Source organism: Rhinolophus sinicus, chromosome 15 (genome assembly GCF_057876585.1).
Source record: "Rhinolophus sinicus isolate RSI-liver-muscle chromosome 15, RSI-T2T, whole genome shotgun sequence".
Taxonomy (NCBI): domain Eukaryota; kingdom Metazoa; phylum Chordata; class Mammalia; order Chiroptera; family Rhinolophidae; genus Rhinolophus; species Rhinolophus sinicus.
In genome coordinates, this window is record NC_142515.1 from 100,127,644 (window position 1) to 100,151,222 (window position 23,579).

The 23,579-nt window shown below is 35.9% G+C and overlaps 1 protein-coding gene and 1 long non-coding RNA gene across 3 annotated transcripts in view; one reads left to right on the forward strand and one right to left on the reverse strand.

The window, feature by feature from the left end:
* Positions 1-206: 206 nt before the first annotated feature.
* Positions 207-1,669, reverse strand: LOC141572720 (uncharacterized). Its single transcript, XR_012498126.2, has 2 exons — positions 1,568-1,669; positions 207-1,278 (listed from the first exon to the last, which is right to left on the reverse strand). It is a non-coding gene; the product is annotated as an uncharacterized LOC141572720 (long non-coding RNA).
* A 224-nt stretch (positions 1,670-1,893) lies between these two features.
* Positions 1,894-23,579, forward strand: part of GALNTL6 (polypeptide N-acetylgalactosaminyltransferase like 6) — a 934,503-nt gene continuing 912,817 nt past the window's right edge. The window contains exons 1-2 of one of the 2 annotated variants that reach the window (XM_019733270.3): positions 1,894-2,030; positions 2,422-2,736. In XM_019733270.3, coding sequence (XP_019588829.1) covers positions 2,599-2,736 — 138 coding nt within the window. In that variant the 5' untranslated portion in view covers positions 1,894-2,030; positions 2,422-2,598. Of the gene's footprint in view, positions 2,031-2,421; positions 2,737-23,579 lie in introns of those variants that run through there. The other variant, XM_074338318.2, reaches the window with a different exon arrangement.

Consider the following 23,579-nt stretch of genomic DNA (forward strand, 5'->3'; position numbering starts at 1 on the left):
AGGTTAAAAAATTCAGAGTACAAAAAGCTGTGTGTGTGTGTGTGTACGCATGCTAAGGCATTATGCCTCTTGCTCTCTAGATTCTGAAGTTGCACTTGTGTAAAATTTATAGGCAATTGGTCTTTGCGTAAAGGATACATTCACAGACATTTATCAAATGTGTTTATATACTTTTTTGAAATGCAAGTGATTCACAAACAAATATTTCTGCACAAAGCTTTATTCATGCAGTCGCACAGCCAATATATAATGTTCAAATCCCTTTAAAAATTATAATGTGAGGAGTCGAAGGCATACCCCTGCTCACTCAAATCTGTGTCTTTTTCAAGTGAGACACGGAGAGAGAGAGAGTAGAAGTGGGAGTCAGAGGGAGGGGAGGAGACAAGGAAGGAGGGAGAAAAATGGAGAGGGAGGAAGGAAGAGAAAATACCCTGCTGGAGCCCACAGTCCCGTCCATCGCAAGCATGTGGGCATCACATGTAGGTTGTAACAAAGAGATGACCATGGCGTTTCTTTTTGGTTCTGCACAGGCTGATTCGGCGGGCACTGCACGCATGTCTGTCGCCTCATCTAAGTCCCCCTTCCTTCCGGAGTTATGAGCTCTCAGATTCCGAGAGGACCCAGTGCATGGTGCTAGGCGCGCAGGTCTCTTGGAGAGACTGCCACAGGTTCGTGCGTGTGCGGTCAGAGGCGTTGGTGCATCTCTATGTTGGGGAGAGGGAGGACTCCCTTCTGCCAGACTCAGCTGGATCCCCACATGTTTCCGGGTGTCATGGGAGGAGTGGGGGAGGTGAGGGGGACAGGTAGCCCTTTCAGTGATAAGGAAGGAGAGCGGGTGTGGACGATCATGGGTGGGGGATAGTGAAGTGGCACTGTCAAGTCTTAACCCTGGGCCCCGGGTGTTTGCAGACCCAAGTATAGCCGCCCAGGGTCTCCACGGTGTCGCTTTGGAAACTGCTGCCTGAGAACCCTGAGCCTCAGCACTGCCTCGCTTTGGGATCCTCTTCCTCCGCCCTTCTCACCACGTACCTGGCCTGAGCGGCGGGCAGGAGGCTCAGGGAATCCCCTTTCGGCGGGACCTGCCCGGGCTCTCCTCTGCCGCCTGCTGCCGCCGCTGCACACCGGCTCGCCGCGCTCCGGCCCGCACCATGGAGGAATCCGGAGCAGATCCGCAAGCAGCCAGCGACTTTTCCTCCGGAATCTCTGGCCTGGCGCCCTTTGGGTGAGATGAGCAAGGGAGCTGGTGTCTCTGCCGGTCCGAAGTTGCCCCCAAAAGCCCTAGCAGGAAAAGAGAGTATCCGCGTAGGCTGGGAGCTTCAAGTCCTACTCCAGCGGCGTCTTCGCCTCCTCTTCTTCCTCGCCCAAGGTTTGTTTATATAGGACCTGGAAGCTGGGAAGAACTGCCCACCCCCTCCAGGTGGCCCGCCCTCCCTTCCCGGGCTCCCGCACGTGGTCGACACCAGCGTTGTCTTGGCAGAAGGCAGGCGACCGAGAGAGGAGTGGGCGGCTGGGGACGAGCGAGTCGCATCTTTGCGGTCTGCTCACCCTCCCCAGCACCCTCACTCACTGCGATCCCAGCTCAGACTCCGTGTAGCCGTCCTCCGTCCCTTTCCCAGGAGGGGAGATTGAAGACAGTGCCGTTTAGGTGCTGGTGACGTTTCTCTGGGTTCGTTCAGTTGCGGGAAAAGAATGGTAACATGAACAGCAGAGCATGAGAGCGTCACCAAAGGAAGGGAAAAGATTGATGGGCAGAGCTCTCATTTCGCGGAGGATCAGGTTCCGAGGGCTGCGCAGGAGAAAGGTCCGCGCCTCCACCTCCTGGCTGAACTCCGCTGACATCTGTAGCCTCCTTCCCCCGAGGTTCCCGGGCACCGAGCCTCTGCCCGCCGAGGAGCATTGAGACAGCGCCTGGACATCTAGGACTTTGTGCACCTCTATCCAACCAGGAGTTCTCCCTGGATCCCGTGTCTCTGCATCCCCCTGGAGCCCACCAGCACGCTGCCATCGGAGCCAGTTGAACTTGAGTTCAGGTGGGTTATCCCAAGGGGAGCACAGCAGGAGATGAGGAGGGAAGATGAGTAAGGTGACTTTCCAATGTCAGAAGCAGACACTTCCTGACACTTGCTGGGGCTGAGCCGCTTCCTCCCACGCAGTTCTAGCTACTTACCCGCTGCTCCCTAACCCAGCGCTCCACGTTAAGGGGAGAAAACACCCAAACTCCCGTTTTCTTAAGTAGCATGCTATCGACTTTCGTAACTTACGATTAGTCTATGAAATAATCGTATTTACTCCATTGCTTTTTATTAACGGAGGTCGGTAGGCTTAATGATTTCCTCACTCTAGTCATTTACTTCTAAGCCAATAGATAATGCCTTCGTCATAGTTTTCTGAGGGGAAAGTAACTGTGCGTTTGTTCTGCAGATGCCCAACTCCCTCTGAATCGTGCAGATTGGTGCTGAGCAGGCAACAAAAGTTTTTAGCTGCTCCTCAGTTTCTGGTGCTTCGCAGGGGAAAGGAAAGGAAAGGACTTTTGCATTAAACACAAGAAGCTGTCAGGGAACCATCTCCGTTAACTTTTCTTCTGTGTTGTCATTTGCAATGAAGAGGAAACAGAAGAGATTTCTGCAGATGACTTTGTTATTCACGGTGGCTTTAATATTCCTGCCCAACATCGGTCTCTGGTCTCTATACAAGGATAAGCACCTGGTGAAATCTCCGGAGCCCGGGGAGCAGCAGGTAAGTACCACGCAGAGAAAGATCACAGCACTGGTAAGGCATGCGACCCGCGGGGACACAGGAAGTATGTGGGGATAGGTTTGGGTCCCTCCCCCACGTCTTTATAGGGCATTACAATACACTGGCTATTTTGGGGTTTAAGCAAGTAGTTATTTTAAAATCCTAGTCAATGACATTGTGAAATATATTTAAAAAATACTGCTGAAGGAGGATAAGAGGGGTCAGGAAGAAAAGATAAATTTTCACAGTTAGTCTTTAGATTGCTTTTGGCTTGAGGTGGATAAAAGGTAACTGCTTATTTGTGGCATGTGGGAGTGGGTACAAGTTTCTGACAGAGATTTGTTTTTCCCTTTTATCTGGTGTGGGTGTGTATATTTAATTGGGCCAATTAAATCATTAAAGTTGTGAAGTAACTATCAAAAAACAAGCTACAATTTTCTATATTTTTTGGTCGTTATTTTTGCTTAGCAACAGCTCTTTACCCTGTGGAAACTTGAAAGTCTCCGTTTCGTCTCCCCTGTTGCTAAGGTGGGGTGGTGGGGTATACAGGCAGAGTTATTAAGCATGTCCATTTAGTTTCACAGTCTGGTGATAACAGTTTGTTACTAAAAGCTTTCCTCCATAGCCAAAACACCCTGTAGTGTGGAGTGTTTTCTTTTTATTTAGTATGCAATCCATTAGTACATGCATCGCTCATGACTTAACATGGATCAAAATAACTATCTTTCTTGGTGAGCAATAATGCAAAACAGCCTTCACAAAACGTTGATGAAATTCAATGTTGTTGCATTCCTTGTTTATTAATGAATAAAACAGCTTCTGTAATTAAACTTTCAATAATAGAATGTAGCGTCCCTCATGATATTGATATAACACTTTTTCAGTTAGTCCTGTGCATCACCGCGGAATATTAATATTCTTAATTTCAAGGGTCATCACCCATGAACACCATGTACCTTCCACACATAGAAAGTGTTTCATTAGTCCATTTGTGGACAACAACAATATATAGTAATGGTAATTAAATATTGTTCTTATACTTAACAAAGTTAAATTCCTTTTTGCACAGTGCGTGGTTAGTTGTGAAATATATGTAAGTAATCTGCTTTTTCATTATGATATGTAATCATTACCAGTTGCCAAACTTTAATGATAACAAGATGCTTATGGATTTTTGATGGATTGGAATTTTGAGGGAAAATGCTGACATATTTTCATTTAGTTGTTGATCTGTGTCATTCATTCTAATAGGGATGTAAGTTTGATTTAAAGTATATTCTGATTTTGTCATTCCAATGAAGAAAAGTAGAGGGGCAGTGTAGATATGAAACTTTTTTCCTATTTAGATTGCTTATTTCTCCAACCCTTGATATGAAATGAGGTTTTATTAACATTAGTAGTTAATGCATTGTTATGTAAAATTCCCATTCCAATATTGATAATGAAACCAAAATGATTATTTTGAATTTTGCTAATTCAATTAACAATAACCATCTGAAATACTTGCTGGCATAGCTAACGTTAAATGCTAATTAATCTTATTAATGAGATATTTACAAGTTTCACACAGGCTCTATTGATTTTGACCCTTAATGAGAAATTTGTATTTCTAAAGTCATAAAAATATAAAATATGGCAAATCAACTCTCTTGACTTGTCATTATAATCTCAAAAAATTGTTTCCTTGTTTCTGGTTCTTTTGTAGTAAATGATACTTAATACCACGTAATAAATTAATGGGTATGAAAGGCGTGAAATGGCAAGAGAAGGAGCTTTTTCTCAAAGTTTCATGTGCTGTTAAGTAGCTAGATTGATGAATATCTTGTGACATTCCACTTTACTGATCCTTTGTAACAGTTTTGATACCAAGAATAAAGAAAAGTTAGTAGTAATATGTCATAAAATGAATGTCAATCATGTACTTTAGTATTTTTTAGTCTAAATACTGGTTTTAAAATTAATGCTTTCTTATAGATACTAAATAAAGTTAAAAAGGTAGAACTTAATCATTGACTGAAAGAATTCATTGTAAAATAGAAAAAGATAAGATTTTGTTGGTTTTTTCCATTATTAAATATAATTGGAAAGAAAATTAGGATATGTTGACATCGTTATATAAATATCAGTTAAGTAAACAAAGTTGTATCTGTATATCTATATATACATATATATGTGTATATAAGATATATGTTCTCTTGACCAAATAAAAAGTGACTTGCAGTGATGAATTAAACATGCTTATTACTGTGATGTAATATTTTGCTAATTTATCTATATTCCAACGTTAGTAAGTCAGCTGAATACAAAGGTTTTCTATTGAAGCATATAATTTGACTATTTGGTAATGTGTTATATGAATTTAGCAATTTATTTTAAATAGACATTTTCTTGATGAATTGCTAAATATTCTTCAAAAGCCATCTTTTACTATATTTATCACCAAGTTGTAAAATGCTGAGGTTAAGGATTATGTGCTGATTGAGGCATTGACAGCAATAAGTACTGAAGCTATTCAAAACAAGTCACATGCCCAAATGAGTGGTCTATTTTTACAGCAGATGTGTAAAATAGCAGTTCTGGTTTTCAGTGTGGCATGGCAGTGGTCACCAGAGTTAAAAAACCTTCACTGTTTTTAGTGCTTGAATTTCAGGAAAATTCTTCTTGGTTTCAGGGAAATACTTTAATTTGTGGAAATTCAAAATCATAGAATGGCTAATACTTTTTAAATACTCTTAATTTGTATTTTATCAGAGTATATCACTCATAGTTATATACTATCCAGTATAAATAGTATTTATTATATAATCTTAGATAAATTAAAGGGAGACAAAGCAGAAAACAATGATCAAAACTGAGTTTATTAATTTTCGTGGTTTAATATTGTATACATTTCCCATGTCTTCTATACTATTACAAATTAATTGTTTGTATTTGTCATTTTGCATTAGAAGTCCCATGATATTTAAACATTTGTTCCATCTATGATAAAGAAAAGAAAAAAATATGAATTAAAAATTCCCAAATTCTTTATCTGAAAGTTTTTTTTCTTTTCCCTTATACTGTGTTTCCCCGAAAATAAGACCTAGCCATACAATCAGCTCTAATGTGTCTTTTGGAGCAAAAATTAATATAAGACCCAGTCTTATTTTACTTTAAGACCGGGTATGATATGATATGATATGATAAGATATGATATGATATGACATGATACCTGGTCTTGTATTAATTTTTGCTCCAAAAGACACATTAAAGCTGATTGTCCGGCTAGGTTTTATTTTCGGGGAAACATGGTACATCCAAAGAGGATTGAAAAAATTATTTCGATCGTGCAATAAAAAAAAACCACATTTAATTGTTTGGGCTCTGCAAAATTGGAATCAAGTTACTGAGATAAATATTAAGCTTTTGAGATTTTTTTACGGTTTTATAAACATTCAAAATATTTTATAGTTATTTTTTAGATGTTATTAAATGATCAATCATAACTGGCATACATTATTTTCAGTTGAATTAATTTTGTCACGTTTTGTTACTATTGGGATGATATAATTGTCTCCTTTATGCTGTTTAGTAATATATATTTATATTAGAAAAAGAATGTATTGATAAGGAATATGATATGTAGCTGAGGATGATTACTATGTGATTATTGTCTAGTAAGTCTTAATTTCATTTATTTAAAAGACTGAATAACTACTCTGCTATTCAGCTACATTTGAATTCAAGTTATATATTTAGGTCTTAATTAAGCTGTGCATTAGGATGATAATTAAAACAAAGCAATGTTTTAGTGCAAAACGACTTTAATATTAATATATGCAAGTATAAGTAAATAAAAACTACTCCAAAACACTTTTCTTAAATGCATTAAAGAGAATACTTTAAAAAGTAGCTTTAAAATTGATTAGCAACTAAGTTGTAAACAATATGAGTTGTAGAAATAATTCAAGAATATTCAGGATATAAAGAGGTTTTTGAAAATTTTGCACTAAAAACTAGGATCAAAATTTCAGAATTGTAAAAAAGGCAATTTCAGAATTATTCTGAACGATTTTAGAAACTTATGTTTGGCCTCATTTCTTTACCACATTAAACAAAACAAACAAAAACTAGACACTCAAGTCACTTCTAAATTCTAGAACCTATTTCTTTGTACTTCAGAATTTCTGTTTATAAAATAGGGCTAATCATGCGTGCCACATAAGAAGATACATAAAGTCCTGAGATCACATCTTGGATATGGAAAATATTCTGAAGTGATATTTTGTTTTTAGTCAGCTCCACATGTAAGCTGTATGTGGGAGATATGAGACTTAACCTCCATAGAAAAAAAAAAAAAGAAAAAAAACATCTGTCCTGAAAGACATTCCTCTACATCTTTGGTCAACTCTCTAATGTTAGTCAGCTCCACACTTTGGGAGGATTCTTCCTTTTGGCTAAGAACGTTTTTTTCATGTGGTATTTCAAACTTGTTTTATGATGGAAAAAAGTCAGATAATTGGTACCCAGTGTGTGCAAACATGCTTCCCTTTGTTATGATATTCACTAAAGCTATAGAGTGTGTCTGTGTTCCTTTGGCAGCAAACACCTTAGATACTGGAGTAGCTAAGGACAGAAGTGAAATACAAAGGATTTCTCTCCTGCACTCAGGATGGTACATTACCAACACACTAGAAGTGAAATGATGCATTAATTTGAGCCATACTGTCCTTAATTAGCTAAGATGTAGATTTTAAATTAGAGCTTTAAGGACCTTTTTTTAAATTTATGGAAAATCCATTCTGACTTGTTACAGGATCACACCACACAGACAACTGTAACAAGTGTCTTAATTATTTGCTGTGACCTAGTAGATCGAAACATGATGAGTTCATCACCTTGCCCCGTGGGAGACAGTGTGAAACACTGTCTTCCATTCACAATCTGGTAAAAAAATGACATAGTTGTTTTTCTCCTGCTTATTGCTGAGTTGGACAAACTGTACTGAATTGATTAACCTCCTATGCATTTTCTCTATAAAAGAAACCAAATCGTTGTTGGCATATGTATGGGAAAAAGGTGAGACAATTTGGACAGTTTATGTGATGTAGGGAAGAGAATTGAGTTTTGTTCGGTGAGTTTAAGTTTTGTCAGGAGTAGCCGTGACAAACTTTAGGGAAGTTTTTCCCTGTGTTACCCCTTGTAACGCTTATATGCAGATGAAAGCCAGCTAAGGTACATCAAGAATTACCTTAAAGGAGGGGATCATTAAAATAAGGAAGAGGTGTTATGCAATGTGAGTAGCATGTAAAGTCAGGTTTGGAGATGTTCCATCTCGCAGTCACTGTCGTTTCTCACTTGCTTGGCTTGCTTACAATGATGAGGTCAGTCCTGGGTACTTCAGACTCTTAGTACCATCTGACATGACCATGTTGTTCTTCCCTTTCCTTCATATTTACATATGTGTTTACAAAAGTATCTTTACAGAAGCAAAGGTGCAAATGTGCAAAGAAATAAGGGGATCTGAAGGTGACAGTAAAGATAAAGACATGCATTCATAAACTGGATAACTTGCTCTCCTTATGACCTCTATCTGTCACACCGTACAACTAACAATTCCTAAATGATCTCAAAATGTAATTGTAATGCTTCAGTGAACAACAAAAAAGAACAAATGAAAACCACATTTTCCACTGAGGATATGTATTTACACAGGCACACACACACACACAAATATATCTATATACTGGATTTATTTAAAGATTGAAGTGAAGGTACAGAGCACCCACAAACATTTGAGACACACTTACCATCGCTATTCCTCACTAATATGCTGCTTTATGTTACTATACCAAACTCCAACTCAGGGGTTAGAAAGAAAGTGAAAAAATAAAGGTATATTTTGAGTTAAAGGTAAATCACAGGAATGTTTTCCCCAACTTCTATACTTCCAGTGCAGTATGAAGGAAAAGTGGACTGGATTAGCAGTACTCTCAAATTAAATTCATTTCACATACTTATTTAGCAACACACATATACACATACATACATCCACACACATGGTTTTACTTATAAAGAAAAAACAAATCACCCAACTGTTTTAACACACACACACACACACGCACACACACAGAGGGTACCAAAAATGTATATACATTTTAAGAAAGGAAAAACCTGTATTAAAATTGCAATACTCAATATATACTGATAACAAAAGATGAATACAAGTCACATTTGACTTCTGCAATTACAAGAGGTGCTCAAAGTGGTTACCATCAGCATAATTTAAATACCTTTTTTTTTCTTTCTTAAAATGTGTATACATTATTTTTGGCACCCTCTGTGTGTGTGTGTGTGTGTATGTATATATATTCTTGTAATTTCTTGCTTTTTCCATTGCTTTGAATCCATAAAAAGTTGAAAAGTTGTTAGTCAATTGAGTTTGAAGCATTATTTAATTGTTATTAATATAATTCTAGGAAAGTAGAAAGAGCGATAAAGAAAATGCATCTGTAGTTACATATATTTAGCAAGTGAGAAAATTGCAATAAAGATTTAGCCTGCTAGAGTTGTGCAGATTATAAATAGGGCAAGTCCTTGTTATCTGGTAATACGAGATCAGACAATTAAATTTGCGAACTCTTCCTAAGAAAAGTGCTACACACCTCATTGCTACACACCTTGGAAATACTCCCCTTGGGAAGCTATGCACCGACGCCAGTTCCTAGTCCACCCTTCAAAGCAATTTTGGAACTCTTTTTCTGGAATGGCCATCAGAGCTGTTGTCATATTACCCTTGATGTCCTGAATGTCATCAAAATGTCTTCCTTTCAATATTTCCTTTATCTTCAGGTAAAGAAAGAGGTCATTGGGGGCGAGATCAAGTGAGTAGGGAAGGTGTTCCAACACAGTTATTTGTTTACTGGCTGAAAACTCCCTCACAGACAGTACCTTGTGAGCTAGTGCATTGTTGTGATGCAAGAGCCGTGAATTGTTGGAGAAAACTTCAGGTCGTCTAACTTTTTCACGCAGCCTTTTCAGCACTTCCAAATAGTAAACTTGGTTAACTGTTTGTCCAGTTGGTACAAATTCATAATGAATAATCCCTCTGATATCAAAAAAGGTTAGCAACATCGTTGCAAAAAGTTTGCAAACCTACTTGTCAGATCTTGTATAATCGGTACACTTGTGGTTTCTATATATTATCAGCAGGTGGCTATCAGTTCTTTGTTGCAAGGAGTAGGGAGACCACTTCACAGACTGTGTGGATGCCTGATCACTGTGTTATAAACGTGAAGCTAAAGTTGAATAATATTGAATGTCAACTATAATTTTGTATATATATATGTGTGTGTGTATGTGTTTATATATATATAAAACCATGTGTGTGGATATATGTAATCACAGGATGTGGAGTACAGCGTAGGAAACATAGCCAGTGAAATTGTAACACTATATAAGATGTCAGAGGGGTAGTAAATTGGGGGGGATATCAGTTTGTGAAGAGTGTAAATATCTGACTATTACACTGTTTTGTACACCTAAAACTAATAAAAAAAAAATAAAAGGAGTAGTAATGAGTGCTGAGAAAGTTAATTTTGAATGTATTTCAAGTACTCAAATACTCATGGAATGTTATTTCAGGACTTGAAGTCTGGAAAGCCACAGACAGAATTTTATTATAAATCATTTTGAAATGTTTTATCCTATTAAAAATAACCAAATTGTCAGCGCTGCCACCCAAGTTTCAGTGAGTTGGGCTTTTTTTCTTCTTCTTGTTTTGGGTTGTCTCTCCAGCGAGAGAATCCAATTGAACTTAATTTGAGGAGGTAGATCAAAATTTCCATGCTGTCTTGTTCTCTTTAGTATGTAAGGGCATAGGCTCTGGAATCAAATGATCAGGGTTCAAATTCTGGTTCCAGCACTTAACACTTTATAACACATTTTTAGCAAGTCATCGATCTTACCCAGGTCAGTTTTCTCTTAAGACAAATGGAAATGATAATACCTTTTTTGTAGTGTTATACTTAGGACTAAATGCTTTGTATGTTGAACTGCATATAATAAGGGGCAATGGATATAGACTATTGTTGGTAGAAGTAGTTATAAGCAATCATTGCTTTTAACAATGATTGGTGTTTGTTTAGTTAATATTTACAGATGGCTTATCTTTGCAAGACAATGTCAGGACAGCACAGCAGAACAATGAATATTATACAGGATTGCCACTGATGTGTAAAATCTGGGCGGGAAAACTGTCGAATAAACAAAAAAAACAGGGTCTAGAAAATAAAAGGGCTTTTGTTTTGTAATTTTTGGTCCAATCCTTGACAGGTTCTTAATTTTATTTTTCATATAACCACTTATCATAAAAATAATTTTAAAATGGTATGCTGCATTCAAAGTTATTCACACGCTGAAGTTTTTTTTTGTTTTTTTTTGAAGTTTTTAATGGAATAATTTTTTTTCAAAAGACAGCAATATTTCTTTTTAGTGACCATCAAATTCCCTGTTTCAGATAAAGCCCATGGTTCACATGTTGGCATTTATTTTGTCTATGTTAGTTACAAGCAAGCAATTGAGAACTATTTTTGTGGTTGGTTAAATCTTGGTCATGGGAGGGATTGGATGATTCTGAAGAAAAAAGTTAAAAAGCACAGCAGAAACTATCAAAATCATGAAGCTACTTTATATAATTACTACTCCCTTCAGTAGAGTTAGGGGATACAGAATAACTATATCGCATTGCGCCCATTCTTAATTTTCTGACTAGTTAATTGGAGAGAGAAAAAGATATTCATTAAACAAAGACACAAGCACTGCAAAGTAGAATTTTCTATGTGTATCAGCAGCATTTAGAAACACAAGAATATGATATAGTCTCAGGAACCATGAGACAGGGATTCATTCTTTCATTCTTATAGGCGGTGAATATTGAGCTTCATCTAATCAAAATTAGACAGGGTTGGGATTAGGCTGAGGGAAGCACAGATACTTCAAGTTCCTATGTTGGTCTCACCACTTACTGAAATACATCATCTTGGGCAGTCACTTAACATCTTTGAACCTCAATTTTTCATATGTGAACACAGATATTACCTCATAAAAGGGTAGCAGAGAGAACTAATTGGATTAATATATGTAAATTGCTTGGTACATAGTAAATATTTAATTAAAAGGGAAGCTTAACAAATAGCATCACTACCTTTTTCTCAGTTATTAGAACATTCATTGAAGGTAGTAAATAAGCTTAACGTTGTGTGACCCTAATAAAGATATAATAAAACATATAAAACATACTACTATCCATTTGTTTATTATTAATAAAATAGAGATATATTAAATATGTGCACAAATCTGTGCTACACCCTGAGGCAAATAAGTGATGAAGAGATACATCTGTTTTCAATTATTTTACAATCTATTAATTAAGAAAAGGCATGTAGACGCTTATAGGGGTGGATTAAATTGTTTTATAAGAAATGTATGCCCTAATTACTTAGAGTTTGGAAGAAGTAGAGAAAACATCAGTTATTGTGTGATATTTATGTGGCCCTAAGAATTTCCTATGCATTTACTGACTTGATCCTCCAACAATTCATTGAGATAGATTCTTCTTCATAACTCAATTCACAGTTAAGTAAGGCACCGAGGCAACATATCAGCCAACACACTCTGGATTCATAAAAAGAGAAAATGATGAGCAGTGTTCACAGCCACATAGTTGGAAGCAAGTGAAGACTTTCAAAGGGTCATTGGGTTTGGTAACTAGTCCCAGGTACTCTCTTGATTGTAGTTACACAGAGTTGTAGAAGTGTAAACAAAATTGTAAAAGGTGAAATGGAGAGACTAAACATATGACTGAAATATTTCTTTTTTATTTTAAGACAGATAAGAGGTATTGGTGGGGTCGGCATTAACATAAACATCTGAATGTGGGGCCCTGGTTTGTAGGAGACAGAAGCCAGAAGGCTGATGCACTGAGAGAATGGGGGTAGGGTCCCTAACGACAATGAAGATAGGTGTGTGTGTATGTGGAGGGGAAGCAGAAAGAAAGAAGTGGAATAGGTTGTTAGGCTCTAAAAGGTAAATTTAGAGCCTGCATTTTAATAGATTGAGTGCCTCCTGGCAGAGAGGTGTGAGATTTTCCCTATGCAATTGTATTACTATTATAATTTGGAGAGATAATTAAGTTGTTGTGAAATGTTCTATAAAGTGTGAAACAATGTAGATATATTATGGACATAATATGTAGGTAAATGATAGTTAATTACATGTTTTTTATAGTATGTATAAGCCTATAATGAGGATTGAAGACTATATTACTGAATGGAGATGTCAAGAAACTAGGTGTCCACCTTATTGATAAGACAACAATGTACTTGTCAAAATACATTCAGGTAATGACCAGATACACAAAACAAAGGGAAAATAAATTGATTAAGTGTAGATAATGGGATGGGGGCTAAGCAATTATTTATTACAAGGATAAGGATAGAGCAGTATTAAGTTGCCAAGAATTTCAAGATACTATATGAATAATAAAAGTAATAAAATCATGATAAAACAATAAAAATAAAAGTAGTAATGAAATATATTAATAATAAACTTAAGGTAGCATGTATTTATTATTTCTGACCATGTCCCAGACACCACCTCACGCTGTTATTAAATAGTTACAGGCAATCCATGGTATATGTAATATTACTGACCTATGTTGCAAAAGCAGAGGTTTGGTTTTGTTTGTTTGTTTTTTCAAAATTATTCAAGATCATGCAGTGATTATTCTACCAATAAAGTGTTGGACTATATATAACTTGCCATATAGTAAACTACGTTGGAAGTATCCTAGGCCATAGTAACACAAGAAATGATATTAACTCAACTCTAAAAGAAAATAAGCACAGTGGTTAAGGGTGTAGATTACTGAGCCAGGCTGCCTAGTTTTAGTTCCAGTTCTATTACTTGCTGTGTGATGTTGGCAAGTAACTTATCTTCTCTATGCCTCAGATTTCCCATTTCTAAAATGGGTATAAAAACAGAGCCTACTGGGTTGAGTTGGTGTAATGGTTGAATAAGGTAATGTGCATAAAATGGTTGGAAAACTGGATTGTACATAGAATACAATTTTAAAGTGTTAGCTATTGTTATCTGTTAGAGTTCTAGGGAATTGAGACTGTATAAAAAAGGAGTGTATGTTTCTATACCATTTTATTCATAGACCCACCATGAGGCTATATGTATATACTTGCTTGCATTTTTAAAAGGTTTTCAAAAAAATATTTGCAGCACCTTTAATTTTTTTTTCTTTTTCACTTTGTATTTGTAATAGCCCATCTAAAAATAATATAGTAGTTATTTTAAGTTTTTGTAACTTGAACCAAGAGCTCCTACAGTCCTGCATATTGGAAGCAAAATAGATTGCAACACAGACTTTAGTTCTTCCCAGCACATGCACTCAGCAACTAATAGCGTTATGACGAGCTTTCCCCCATATTTTCTGTGCTGTTCTCGCCACACAGTGTTATTTCTCAATGTGTATTTTGCCCTCAAGGGAGAAAATACATCTTTTAAATTGTTTCATTAAATCAGTATAAACTTCCAACGAAGATTATCTAAAAATGTCTTCAGGGTTGAATATTTTATTTTATTATTTTATATAACTTGAATTTTAATTTTTTGTTCTGGTTGCTTCTGACAGTAAGGGAGAATTGGAAAAATCAAGACTGATGCTGCTAGAGATCAGAGTAGAGTAACTTGACAAAGAAAGAGCTATCTCACTTCCACTTCTCGTGCTTCCAAGAAAAGAACTGGCTTGAAAGACAGAGGAATGGAAAATTGTATAAAACTAGGTGGCAAGGGAAGATGAAAATGTTTTCATTCCCTAGCTGAGTGAATTTTATCATTTTTAGATAGCCTGACATAAAGCTGTCAGATTAACAACTATGAGGTGGGATTGTTCCTCCACTTAAGTTTTGTAGAAACTTTCAACGTTTCTTTCACATAGGGAAGGAAATTATATTTTCTGCAAGATCCTCAGCATTCTGAGGCAAAGACATTGAGTTCTAAATACTATATGGAATGTAGAGGGAACAGTAAGCATCAGAAAGGTCAAGGGGATAATATTCAACAAAGGATGGAAATACAAGCCACTGAATCATTTTAACCTCTCTTGCATGATTTTTCCTTCTCTCAGCCTTCTCTCCTCCCTCTTCCCTTTGAAATACACACACACACACACACACACACACACACACACACACATATATACATATATATAAAATATTTATCAGGATGATATTGGTTAGTAAAATTATATAGGATTCAAGTGTACAATTCTGTAATACATCATCTATACTATATTGCATTGTGTGTTCACCACCCAGAGTCAGTGCTTCCATCACCATATATTTGACCCCCTTTTCCCAATACCTCTCTCCCCTTACCCTCTGGTAACCACTAAACTTTTGTCTGTGTATATGAATTTTTGTTTGTTTGGTTCATTTGTTGCTTTCAGTTTTATATCCCACATATGAGTTAAATCATATGGTTCTCGACTTTTCCTGTCTGATTCATTTCATTTAGCATAATAATCTCAAGATCCATCATTGTGGCAAATAGCAGTATTTCTTCTTTTCTTATGGTTGAATACTATTCCATTATGTATATATACCACATCTTCATCCATTCATCTATTGAAGGACACATTGGTTCTTCCCCTGTTTTGGCCACTGTGAATAATGCTGCAATGAACATAAGGGTACATATATCTTTACAGATAAATGTTTTTGTATTGTTTGGGTAGAAACCCAGAATAGGAATTGCTGGATTGTATGGTAATTCTATTCTTAATTTTTTGAGGAACCTCCATGTTGTTTTCCATAGTTGCTGTACCAATTGACATTCCTACCAGCAGTGTATGAGGGTTCCTTTTTCTCTACAACCTCTCCACATTTGTTATTACTTGTCTTGTTGATAGTAGCCATTCTGACAGGTGTGAAGCTGTATCTATTGTGGTTTTGATTTTTCCCTAATATGTATTTAGTAAAGTTGAGCATTTTTTTCATTGAAGAAAAATTTCACATAGGGATTGATTTGATCAATTATTATTGGCCCTAAGAATGGATGAAAGACTTGAAACATTTTAAAACTTAGTTTTTTGCATTATAAAAAAATATTCTGTTGAACCTAAATGCATTTCCAATGACTGAAATGTGTATGATTTTATACTCAAGATTTCTGCTCTTGGTCTTTGTTGCTATTGTTGCTATTGTTTTGTTTGTAGTACTGGGAGCTGACATCTTATTTTAAACTATGCAATTGGAAACTAAATACTGCTTAGTTTTGTCACCTCAAGAGAAACAATGTTTTGTAAGTTATAAGTGAAAACTCGCATAGTGAAGCCAAAACTACCAGTAAAGAATCACTCTACACTTTCCTACGTAGCTCTCATCTGTGTTTTCCAAAGCTGCTTTTTCCAACCTTCTCTCCTCTCCTCAAATCTCCCTTGTCACCACCTCTGTTACCATGTTCAGCAGGTAGCCTGACACCATTCTGCACTGAGAGTATGGAATTTTCATATTGGAGGAGCGAAGACTTCATGCTATAAAATCAGAAAAAGTACCCGCACTTGTTTCCCAGTTCTCTACTTGCCTCCTGCTATATGAGAAAATAACCCTAGTTTTAGGATAAATATGGAACTTCTATCCCTACTATGGAGCACAACTTTTTTTTTTTAGGAATTTCACATATTGAAGTAGTTTTTCTTCTCATTCATTTATTTTCTGCCTTTTCCTCTCTGTTCCATCCTACACATCAGTATTTAAACTCTTTCAGGTTTCTCCCACTGTCGGAAGGGTGCGGGGAGCAAAAGCAAAGCAAAAAACAAAAAACAGAAAAAAGCAAAAACTGAACAAACAATGTCCCTCAGTGCCACACAGCCTTTTCACTACTGCCCTATCTCTCTCCATCTCTTAATAACCAAACACGATGCATCCAATTCTTGACTTTTCACTTCTCAGACTGAATCCAACTCTTCTAATCTGTGTTAACATCTTTCACCATTGTCACCAGAAATCGTTTGGCAGTTCATTCCAAAAGCAAGTCTCTTAGTCATATTACTTGATAGAATTTAACGAAACACTATCTTACCTGAAACAGTCTTTGTCTGAGAAGAAGTGGTAGGTTGGAAGACTTGAGGAAGGAAGAGGTTGGAAAACAGGAAATAAGGCTGAATAGGAAAACTTAGAGTGATTCAAACTGTGAAAACTCCCATGTAAGATTTCCTATCCCCATTGCCCATCTAACTACCACCTATACACAAACATATTTACCAATGTCCTTTACAGACTCCTACCCCTGTTATTTTCCTTAAAATGTTATATTCTTCAGGGTCTGTATAATTATTTCTTGTTCTGCATTCTCCGTGGGGGCATCTCACTCAGACCCTCATAATGTCTTCCACTCCCTACACCTGCCCCCCTTTTAGTGTCTCTTATCTAAATGAAGTACACCATCATCCCTTCAGGTGTTTGTTATCATTGGTACCTTCATTATCTTTACTCTCAAATTCAATCGATTGCTAACCACTAGTGGTTCTTCCTAAAACATCTCCCTTGAATTCATCCACATCTCTTTATCCCCATCGCCACTAGCCTACCTGAGACCAGCATAAACACTTCACTGGACTATGCAAGAAACCCTCAATTTGATATTCCTTCCTCAAGCCTTGTCCTAAAATCCACCCAACAGCAGCCAGAGTTGGTTATTCAAAGTGCTTCACTGATCAGACCATTGTCATTTGTAAATCTATCCATGGGCCTCCCAGACATTTATTTATTTACTTGTTTGTTTATTTCTTTCTTTATTTATTATTAGTTTCAGGTGCATAAAACAAAGTAATACTTAGACATTTATCATTTATATCCCTCACACTGTGCTCCCAGACCTTTAGATTGAAGTTCAAATTTGTCTAATACAGCTTTACTATAGTAAGCTCACCTCGATGAGCTCACTACTTCACTGCCAAGACTCCTTAAGCTCCAACCACTGTGTACTTCTTTTAGGTTCCAGAGAATATCATATTCTTTCTCCTCCAGGAATTTCATATATTTTATCCTCAGTTTTCCCTGGATAATTTTTGCTTTCCTTCAAACTCTCTCTCTGGGAGACTTTCCCTGATCTTCACTGCTTGGGTTTGGTGCCTTACCTAAGTATTTCCTAATTTTACAGAGTTTATCCATCTATATATTAACTACTTGTTTAGGTAGTTTATTTGAATTATTAATAAGTTTCTTAAACTTAGTAAGAGGTCAAATGATGGCCCCGCAGAAGATATATCCATGTATTAATTAACACTTTGAACTTGAGAATGGTACCTTATTTGGAAAAAAGAGGCTGTTATAGATGTAATTAATTTAAGGATCTTGAGATACAGAGACAATTCTGGTTTATCCTGCTGGGCCCTAAATCCAATGACAAGAGTCCTTATTAAAGGAGATTTGATGGACAGAAGAAGGAGATAAAGTATGAAGATGGAGGCAGAGATTGGAGTGATGTCACCACAAGGCAAGAAAGCCAAGGAAGGCTAATAGTCACCAGAAGCTGGAAGAGACAAGGAAGGATTCCCTCCTAGAGCCTCCAGGGGTAGTGCAACCCTGCCAACACCTTGTTTTTGGATTTCTGTCCTCCAGAGCTGTGAGAGAATAAATTTCTCTTGTTTTAAGCTACCTAGTGTGCGGTAATTTGTTCAGGCAGCCCCAGGAAGTTAATAACAGTTAGGAAATGTCTTTCTTTTTATACTTTTTAATTCCAGGACCTAGCACCACCTGACCACAAATTAGGCACTCAACAACTATTTCTTGAAAGAACAAAGAGTGATAATTATGAGTCATTTTCTATGCATCGAACTTATCTGAGCTGTGCTATACCTATACAAAGAAATAACCGTATGCATAACCCAGCATGTATGTTTAAGTATCATGGATGTATTATCAAACAACTATGAATATAAAAATGTAAACTATTGTTTCACTCACATAAAAAAGTAAACTATTGTCATATTCATGAATTAAGGTTCCATTAATATGTGTTTATTCTGTCAATATTGTCCTGCGTACATATGCTATTATGCAAGACCTGACTGGTCCTCATACTGAAAATCACAATGAGATTTCATCAAACATGTAGCCATCTCAGTATGCTGTTGAAGAAATGTATGGCTCCAGTAACTTTAATGAAGATATTCATGTTCAAACAAGCCAGTAAGATAAACAACAAAATATAATGTTTGAATCTACTCTTTCTCTAATGTTGGCTCTACCTGCAGTAAAAGTTTTGCTAGTATAATGTCCAGGCACAGTGTATGTTCACATTCAAGGAGCTACTGCGGTAATTTAGTAGAGGATTATTTTTCAAACTTTACTAATTTATTTAAAAGCTTGTAGTTGAGTTAATTAATACAACCTACAAGGGAGCACTAAACAGCACGATTCATAAAATAAGTCATTTTGGAGATGTAGATTGGTATGTTTCAAGGGGTTTATTTTAATTCCAATGCTTCAGGCCTTAAGACGCCTGTTAGTGTCAGTCTCTAGTACAGGTCCTCTTTGACCAGCTCCTCTCCTTTTGAAAAAGCCTACCTTGATTTACCTGTGTTCATTTTAATTAGCAGTTGTGTAGCAGGGATTTTAAAAAAGGGAGAGACAGGGAAGAAATTCAAGGGTAAAACTTATGAAAGAGATTAGGAAAAAATTACAAGAGCCTGAAAAGATATAAGAAGCTTTATTTGGTAGAGGCATATTTAATTCAGTGTCTTGGGGGAAAATGTCTTAGTGTTCTGATAATTAAATAGCATTGTGTTTGATGAGATGGTTCCACATTCTTCATAATGCTAAATTACTTCCAGCACATTAATTACACTTCTCCTTGTTTGTACCAGTGTTGTGGTCAGCTTTGGAGTTTTGAACTTTTCATTCTGATATTTTCGTCTACTAGTCACCTAATTTTCATCTTCTTTCATTAAAGTTGCTTTTGTGTTCATCTCAGTAGTTTATTAACATGATTTTTGATAAAAGGTTTATTGGCAGTATTCAGCTTTAAAGAGATGTGCAGAAGTAGTACAGGGAGTTATTTAAGTCAGGTGTTTTAATATTATCAGCAGAATGGCATCTATTAGTTGAAATGCCATTTGAAAAATGTTTTTATACATAGACAAAAATAATACATGCTATTATTACACATTGATGCTAAAATATAACTTTCTAGGTTCTGTCACGTAACAAAAATGTGTCCATGGAGATTGTGTTAATCATTATGAAAATCCATATGAATACATTTTTAAAATTAAATTTATTGGGGTGACAATGGTTAGTAAAATTACATACGTTTCAAGTTTAAAATTCTATATCATCTATATATCACGTTGTGTGCTCACCACCCAGAGTCATTTATCCTTCCATCACCATATAGTTGACCCTTTTTATACTCTTCTACCATCTGCCCTCCCCCCCTTACACTCTGGTGACCACTAAACTGTTGTCTGTGTCTCGTTTTTGTTTCTTTATTTGTTTTTCTTATTCCTTTGTTACTTTCAGTTTTATATCCCACATATGAGTGAAATCATATGGTTCTCAGACATTTTTTGTCCGACTTATTTCACTTAGCATAATAATCTCAAGGTCCATCCATGTTGTCGCAAATGGCACTATTTAGTCTTTTCTTATGGCTGAGTAATATCCCATTGTGTATATATACCACATCTTGCTATCTAATCATCTATGGAAGGACACTTTGCTTGTGCCCATGTCTTGGCCATCGTAAATAAAGCTGCAATGAACATATATATTTATGGATAAATGTTTTCAGAATTTTGGGGTAGATACCCAGGAGAGGAATTGTTGGGTCATAATGTAATTATTTTCTTAATTTTTTGAGGAATCTCCACACTGCCTTCCGTAGCGGCTGCACTAATCTTCATTCCCAGCAACAGTATATGAGGGTTCCTTTTTTTCCACAGCATCTCCCACACTTATTATTTGTCTTGTTGATAAAAGCCTTTCTAACATGTGAGAGGTGATATCTCATTGTGGTTTTGATTTGCATTTCCTTAATAGCTAGTGAGGTTGAGCATTTTTTCATTTTTTCATCTGTTGGCTGTTTGTATGTCTTCTTGGGATATGTGCATACATGTTTAAGCAACTTGTCTGACTTGAACACTAAAGGCATTTTTCCTAATTATAACACTTTATATGATGTTTATACCATTGATTTGAGTATCTCCAGTTATGCATTTCTAATTATTTCAGACACATTCCATCTTTATTAGTGATCTTATGGTAATATATTTACTCTGAATGGTTTATCAATTCTCTATCTTTCATTTATATATATGTATGTGTATATATATATATATATATGTGTGTGTACACATTTATATATATGTGTGTGTATATATATATATGTATGTGTGCGTATATATATATATATACACACACTTTTCCTGTCTGATTTATTTCATTTAGCATAATTATCTCAAGATCCATCATTATTATGTATTATATATATATATGTATTGTATATATATATATATATGATATATATAGATACACACACACATACACTTTCTGTGATATTTTCACATAGAAAATACTTTTACAGATGCAATGAAATGATGCTAATGAAATCTTTAAAGAATGCATTTTAAAAATACTTCAAGTAGAGCAATCAGATATTTGCCACAGATATTTGCCCTTTTTAAATGTAAAGTATTAGTTTGTATGTTTATGAGAGCTTCTCATTCTTTTTATTAGTTTTTGCAACCCAATTTTTAAGTTGGGTAGAATAATCCTGCTAATTTACACTAACAAATCAATACATTTGTTTTCCTGTATTTTCCATATCTGCTTTGTATTTTTATATTTATGACTGGTTTCAGATAGTGTTGTTTACACACACACACACACACACAGAGGGTGCAAAAAATATATATATACACATTTTAAGAAAGGAAAACAAGGTGTTAAATTTACACTGATGGTAACCACTTTGAGCACTTTTTGTAATTGCAGAAGTCAAATGTGACTTGTATTCATCTTTTGTTATTGGTGTATATTGAGTATTACCATTTTATTACAGTTCTGTCTTTTCCTAAAATGTGTGTGTGTGTGTATATATATTTTTTCTTTTTTTTGGCACCTTCTGTATCTGTGTGTGTGTGTGTGTGTGTGTGTGTGTGTGTGTGTATAAATTTTGCCCTTCTCAAGATTGGAGACATATGAGTGCATTGCGAGAAAGTATTAAATATTTCATTTTTCATTTTAGCAAACGTCATTTTGTTCCTTGGTTTATTAGGTTTGAGTAAATATAAAATACTGAACTATGACTATCAAAAACATCACTTAGGGGCAGTGAATGAGAATGATTTTATTATTTTTTACTATAGGCCTGGGTGAAAGAGTCATAAAGTTAAAACATAAAAGATAAGTATGTCTCTCCACTGGCTGGTGGTGAGTATTTGAGGCTGATATATGTATATTTCTAGACAAGCATGAACATGCAATAAGCTTCTAAGTCCTACCATTAGTAAAGCAAAATGTTTAAGATCATTTAATGTCATTTCAGTACACATCCTGAAGTTACAGGTTTGGGGACCACTTTCCAGTTTTTGAAGTTGTCCTAAATGCTCACTTTAATCAATATAAAATTTCATGGGATTCTCCAAATCTGATTTTGGTGATTCTCCCTTCAAGCCTACTTTATATAGCCTGAATAGTGGTATACTTAGCAATATTAGGAATAGGTAAGTGCACAAAATAGTATATGAAATCTAGGGTGTAATATTAAATAGGCTTTCCTTTTTATATGAATGTGAAGTACAGTATAAATTCTCTATCACAGCATGTGATGGAGGCGCATTGAATATTGACTGGTGACTGATATATCTCACCTTTATGTTCTATTTATTAAAAGTATTTATTGCTAGTAATAAATGTTATCAGTGAATGGATTGTTAGAGTTTTCAAGTATCTTATTCTAATTTTAATTGTTCAATATACATTACATTTAGCCAGGATTTGTTCACACTGCTATTATTAAGAACAAAGTAGAATGAGAGGAAAAATAATTATATTCTGCCATAAACAACTAAAATCTTAACTATTTGCGAATTGTGGTCATTTTCTTTTCTAATACAGGCATACCAAACTTCATTGCATTCTGCTGTACTGTGCTTCACAGATACTGCATGTTTTAGAAAATGAAGGTTTTTGGTGTCCCTGTATTGAGGAGTCTATGGACACCGTTTTTCAAACAGCCTTTGCTTACTTCCTATTTCTGTGTCACATTTTGGGAATCTTTGCAATATTTCAAACTTTTTCATTGTTATTATACTTGTCATGGTGATCTGTGATCAGTGATCTTTGATGTTACTATTGTAATTGCTTTGGGGTGCCACAAGCTGCACCCATATAAGGTGGTAAATTTAATTGATAAATATGTGTGTTCTTAATGTTCCACCAACCGGCCATTTTCATATCTCTCTTCATCTCCTCAGGCCTCCCAATCCCCTGAGACACAACAACATTGAAATCAGGACAATTAATAACCCTACGATAGCCCTAACAGTTCAAGTGAAAGGAAGAGTTGCACGTCTCTCACTTTAAATCAAAAGCTAGAAATGATTAAGCTTAGTGAGGAAGGCATGTCAAAAGACAAGACAGGCCGAAAGCTAGCCCTCTTGCACCAAATAGTTAACCAGGTTGTGAATACAAAGCAAAAGTTCTTGGAAGAAATTAAGTGCTACTCCTCTGAACACAGGAATGATAAGAATGTGAGACAGCCTTATTGTTGATACGAAGAAAGCTTAT